The following is a 6,176-nucleotide window of genomic DNA, read 5'->3' as shown; positions in this document are numbered from 1 at the left end:
CGTTAGCCAAACACGTGCAAAAAAAGTTTATATTGCACAAATTCAGGTAGGTTTTTCCCCGTTTCATTCAGTTTAAGAAACGTTTGCAACATAATCGGCGTAATGAATACGCCCCTGATGGATTAGTCCACCTCTGTCCCAAAGTTGTAGTGTCGTTTACTGTAAAAAGTGGTGGCAATCGACCATCCAGAAGTGTCCCAATGCACTTGTAAGATTCACATTTATTTGACCTTTATTTAACTAGGCAAGTAAGTTAAGAACCAATTCTTATTTTCAAAGACTACTGACTAGTAGTTCTCTCGTTTAATCTGTTAATTTTTAATTTGACCTTTATTTAACTAGGCAAGTCAGTTAAGAACAAATTCTTATTTTCAATGATGGCCTAGGAACAGTGGGTTAATTGCCTGTCCAGGGGTAGAACGACAGATTTGTACCTTGTCAGCTCAGGATATGAACTTGCAACCATCCGGTTACTAGTTCAACACTGACCACTAGGCTACCCTGCCGCCACAAAACAATAAGTGTAATGAGAAGCCCACCACATAGCTGTTAAACTCATGTTGTCCATGTTTGTCAAACTTGCACAATAAAGATAGCACTACAGGTTGTTGTAAATTATACATGTAATCACCCAGAAATTAATTTTAGTGGGGTTTTCTTTTTGAGAATGAACCCTTACAGGCCATGCTAGTCATTCTCCTTTGAATAAGGGTTGAATATTTGAAACCAAACATTATGGTTTTCGTTTCAGATCACGGCTATACACAACACAATTAGCCAATGCAGGCAACTTCTCTGGACAGTAAAGCTGCTGGACATATCTGGGGTCTGGCTCAACGAGCAGTCCGCAAATCGGCCTGGCGGACGTCAAGACGAAGGGGCAGTGCTGAAGTTCATCCTGTCGACTGGCATATCCTCTGGGAGTTTGTCAAACCCCAGCTCTTTGCCCTTCATGGTGCTGTCGTGGTGAGCAACTTAACACAACCCTTACAAAAAAAGATTGCAGTCATTTTGCAGTTACAGTGCAGTATAACTGCAGTTCAGTTATTCTGCAATTACTGCGTCCAAAATACCACAGTCAATTGCAGTTTCTGCACAGTTTCAAAACTGCAATCTTTTTTTGTAAGGGTACTGGACTGTAACATGTAGGCCAAACTTCAGTGGTCGTTGATCTTATTTTCCTAGTGTGTTGAAATTTTTAGTGATTTCAGACACCTCAATTGGAATGGAATGAACCAATCCTGTATTTTTCCCCCCAGATTGATTTTGGTGCTGCCATCTTGAACACTCAAATTCCCCTGTTGGGCAATCTGGTGAACAGAGTGGCACGCTACATGAGAGAACATACTGGGAATTACATGAGCGATGAGGGAACCTGCTCTGATGTCGCTGATCTCCAAATAAGTTGTCCATGATCTAATTTCAGGGTGTCAAATCGGAGGGCATGTTGTCCGGTCCTCTGGCAGTCTCTATGGGGGTGCCACATGGTTCAATTCCCGGGCCGACTATTTTCTCTGTATATATCAATGATGTTGCTCTTGCTGCGGGCGATTCCCTGATCCACCTCTACGCAGACGACACCATTCTGTATACTTCTGGCCCTTCCTTGGACACTGTGCTATCTAACCTCCAAACGAGCTTCAATGCCATACAACACTCATTCCGTGGCCTCCAACTGCTCTTAAACGCCAGTAAAACCAAATGCATGCTTTTCAACCATTCGCTGCCTGCACCCGCACGCCCGACTAGCATCACTACCCTGGATGGTTCCGATCTAGAATATATGGACATCTTTAAGTACCTAGGTGTCTGGCTAGACTGTAAACTCTCCTTCCAGACTCATATCAAACATCTCCAATCCAAAATCAAATCTAGAATCGGCTTTCTATTTCACAACAAAGCCTCCTTCACTCACGCCGCCAAACTTACCCTACTAAAACTGACTATCCTACCGATCCTCGACTTCGGTGATGTCATCTACAAAATGGCTTCCAATACTCTACTCAGCAAACTGGATGCAGTTTATCACAGTGCCATCCGCTTTGTTACTAAAGCACCTTATACCACCCACCACTGCGACCTGTATGCTCTAGTCGGCTGGCCCTTTCTACATATTCGTCGCCAGACACACTGGCTCCAGGTCATCTACAAGTCCATGCTAGGTAAAGCTCCGCCTTATCTCAGTTCACTGGTCACGATGACAACACCCACACGTAGCACGCGCTCCAGCAGGTGTATCTCACTGATCATCCCTAAAGCCAACACCTCATTTGGCCGCCTTTCCTTCCAGTTCTCTGCTGCCTGTGACTGGAACGAACTGCAAAAATCGTTGAAGTTGGAGACTTTTATCTCCCTCACCAACTTTAAACATCTGCTATCTGAGCAGCTAACCGATCGCTGCAGCTGTACATAGTCCATCGGTAAATAGCCCACCCAATTTACCTACCTCTCCCCGTACTGTTTTTATTGATTTACTTTTCTGCTCTTTTGCAAAATTTTAATTATTTTCCTACCTCCTCATGCCTTTTGCACACAATGTATATAGACTCTTTAAAATTATTATTATTATTTTTAAATTCTACTGTATTATTGACTTGTTTATTGTTTACTCCATGTGTAACTCTGTGTTGCTGTCTGTTCACACTGCTATGCTTTATCTTGGCCAGGTCGCAGTTGTAAATGAGAACTTGTTCTCAACTAGCCTACCTGGTTAAATAAAGGTGAAATAAAAAAATATATATATATATTTTTAAATTTAACTGTAGATTGAAGAATCTATATCATGTCAAATACATAGTAAAACATATGGTCATGAAATATATTTGCTGGTTACAGCGTCCTGCTTTCTAGGGCAGGGGAGCGAGTAGCAGCAGACATGGGTAAGACCCTTTTTCAATCTTAACTCAGGGATACATACAGTTGCAGTTATTTCTCTGTTGCAAGCAAAAGGTAGAATAAACCAGTTCCAAGACATGGAGTTGGGTGACTGACTAGATGTCACTAGACCTACTACCTACTGTCCAACTATCAGTCTTGCTAATACAATAGTTCCGTTATTGTTTCAGGCAAAATGTAGCCAACAAGACTGGCATGCTTGTGAACCGTTTAAATGTTCAAGTCTTATTTCCATTGTGGTCCTTCAGTGCCTTCGGAAAGTATTCAGAAGCTTTGATTTTCCAACTTTTTTTTACGTTACAGCCTTATTCTAAAATTGATTAAATATATTTTTTCCCATCAATCTACACACAATACAACGTAATGACAAAGCAAAACAGGTTATTAGAAATGTTTCCAATGTATATAAAAAAAAACACATTTACATAGGTATTCAGACCCTTTACTCAATACGTTGTCTTGGCTGTGTGCTTAGGGTTGTTGTCCTGTTGGAAGGTGAACCTTCGCCCCAGTCTGAGGTCCTGAGTGCTCTGGAGCAGGTTTTCATCAAGGATCTCTCTGTACTTTGCTCCATTCATCTTTGCCTCAATCCAGACTAGTCTCCCAGTCCCTTCCGGTGAAAAACACCCCCACAGCATGATGCTGCCACCACCATGCTTCACCGTATGGATGGTGCCAGGTTTCACCTAATACATTACTATCCATCTAGGATTCAAAAGGTGATCAGTTGATATGGCCATGAGAAACTATATCCTAATGCTTTTTCCAGTTGGTGAGAGCCCTCGGCTCTGGGGCCCGTGTTTTCGAGTACCTGTCTTTGGAGCGTCCATTTCCACGGACAGGGTGCAGCCGCATCCCTGACAAATCTCTGACAGGATGGGTGTACTTCATGAAAGTCACCTTCAGACAAGACCATGTCAGAAAGATAGTATTAACACAAAGACAGACACACACATTATTTGTATCAGTGAGTGCCATTTTTTTCTTTGTTTTTCTTACAGTTACCCAATGAGACCTGGCCGACAGATCCTGAAGAACTTCAACCTCATCATCCCCGTCTCTAAGACTGTCGCTATCGTTGGAGAATCAGGAGGTAATGTCCCATGTGTTTCCATGGAAACAAACACTCAATTAATCTGATTACATAAACAAGGGGCCTATAATGAGATTGTAGAAACATTAGTCTGAAAATAGTATAATTATGTGGAACCTAATGATATATTTATGAAAATTATGTGATTAGTTATGGCTCTCCTACACTGCAGGGAAGTCTACAGTGGCCTCCTTGCTGGAGCTTTCCTTTGACCCCAGCAGTGGTGTGATCATGTTGGATGGCCTGGATATCCGGACACTGGACCCATCTCAGAGGACAAGCCATTTGATTCATAATTCAGGTAAATATCCTACTGTAATCTACACACACAGCTGTATATGTTTTCTAGTGCATATGAGGATAGTTTTTTGGGGGGGATTTGTTCTAGGATCTGTCTTCAGGAGCTGTTTTAGTACGCTTAGTTGCTATCCTCAGTATGACATAGCCTTTTAATGTGATTTTGTCATAACACTAAAAACAAAGTTACTTTGTGTACATTTACCTCCCATACCTCCCATGCAGGACACTGTGCTGTGATGGAGAACATTTGCTTTGGTAAGCGGGGGCTACTGATGCTAAGGTCATTAATGCTGCCAAGCAGGCCAACGACCACCGCTTCCTCACAGGCTTTCCAGATGGATACAACCCTGTGGTGGGTAAGTGACAACACATTAGTGAGGAAAAAAAACATAGATTTTTGAGTGAGTCTCCCAGAACGGCCCAGAACGTTATAAAGTCCTGATTTATTACAAGTCTATACCACTCCAATAAACCCCAGAAACACATACTCAATGCATTCCCTTTTTCTCAATCAATCAATCAATCAATCAATCAATCAAATGTATTTATAAAGCCCTTTTTACATCAGCAGTTGTCACAAAGTGCTTTTACAGTAAGTGCTTTTATTTAATATTGTATCTCTGTGGACACACAGGTATCTTCTCTTCCTAGGCTGGAATTGCTGAGCAAAGGAGGGCTGCTGACATCATCTGCAGGCAGAGATCAGAGGGATAGATGTGAACAGTACTTTGCAGAGCTGCCAACTCTCACTTGATTGGCCGTGAGAGAAACGCACGCATTTGACCCTCTTTCACGCTCTCACGGCACACCTCTTATATCTCACAAATTGTAAAGTACTGCTTTTATTTTTCAAATTTGTCCATTGTATAGTCAGCACGTTAACAAATTCTTTTGAAATCGGAGCATCTGCGCCTGCAATTTAACATCACGAGCGGAATCTCTATCATTGTACTATCATTGTCCTGTCTTGCCACAGCACTGTGAACCGCTTCCCATTGAAGCATATGATTGGTCTAGTTATGTAAAGGATCAAGGTGATTGGATGCATGTTTTAAAGAAACATTCCCTCAAGATTAGAGTGGAGCTGAATGGAGAGAGAAAATTATCTACTGAGTTTATAAAACTAAAGAGAGCAGCACGGTAGCGCTGTTTCATGTACAATGTTTTCAATAAAATTAGGTTGTAAGTTTGATTCTAGAAGGGGAACATTAAATATAAAATAATTTGGGTACAGTGTAGGGGCAGATGCATGTCATATTGTCTTCAGGAGATTTTATTAGCTATTTACTTAGTTTAGTCTGATCAATAGAACAATTCTCATTCTTAACGATGGGCTAAAATATTGGGTAATTACTGTGCTTGTCAGCAAGAACACTACTGTTATTCCCCACACTTATTTTAATATTCCACTAATCACATATTTGAAATCTGATATGACTACAGTGCATTCGGATAGTATTCAAACCCCATGACTTTTTCCACATTTTGTTATCTTACAGCCTTCTTCTAAAATTTATATTTTTGTTTTTCCTTTTATCAATCTACATACAATACCGCATAATGACAAAGCAGAAACAGGTTTGAATTTTTTGTGGGAAAATGTATTAAAAACTGAAATATCACATTTACATAAGTATTCAGACCCTTTACTAAGTACTTTGTTGAAGCACCTTTGGCGGCGCTTACAACCTTGAGTCTTCTTGGGTATGACGCTATAAGCTTGGCACACCTGCATTTGGGGAGATTCTCCCATTTGTCTCTGCAGATCCTCTCAAGCTCTGTCAGTTGCACAGCTATTTGCAGGTCTCTCCAGAGATGTTTGATTGGGCTCTGACTGGGCTACTCAAGGACATTCAGAGACTTGTCCCGAAGTCACTCCTGCGTTGTC

At 41.3% G+C, this 6,176-nt stretch overlaps 1 protein-coding gene across 1 annotated transcript; it reads left to right on the top strand.

Annotated features, from left to right (window-relative positions):
- Positions 1-170: 170 nt before the first annotated feature.
- On the top strand, positions 171-5,913 carry LOC135558840 (mitochondrial potassium channel ATP-binding subunit-like). Its single transcript, XM_064993005.1, has 6 exons — positions 171-208; positions 752-966; positions 3,897-3,988; positions 4,161-4,289; positions 4,511-4,644; positions 4,923-5,913. Exons 2-6 carry the CDS (start codon positions 953-955, stop codon positions 5,040-5,042), a joined length of 489 nt encoding a protein of 162 aa, XP_064849077.1. The 5' UTR covers positions 171-208; positions 752-952; the 3' UTR covers positions 5,043-5,913.
- Positions 5,914-6,176: the final 263 nt, after the last annotated feature.

This window comes from Oncorhynchus masou, chromosome 17 (assembly GCF_036934945.1).
Source record: "Oncorhynchus masou masou isolate Uvic2021 chromosome 17, UVic_Omas_1.1, whole genome shotgun sequence".
Lineage (NCBI taxonomy): Eukaryota > Metazoa > Chordata > Actinopteri > Salmoniformes > Salmonidae > Oncorhynchus > Oncorhynchus masou.
This window is presented reverse-complemented; position numbering and strand designations above follow the sequence as displayed.

What these genes read in the sequence shown, in the direction of transcription:
- LOC135558840 (XM_064993005.1), top strand. An exon ending in TATCGTTGGAGAATCAGGAG is followed by an intron (nt 3,989 to 4,160) that starts GTAATGTCCCAT and finishes CCTACACTGCAG; the next exon opens with GGAAGTCTACAGTGGCCTCC. An exon ending in TGGATACAACCCTGTGGTGG is followed by an intron (nt 4,645 to 4,922) that starts GTAAGTGACAAC and finishes GTGGACACACAG; the next exon opens with GTATCTTCTCTTCCTAGGCT.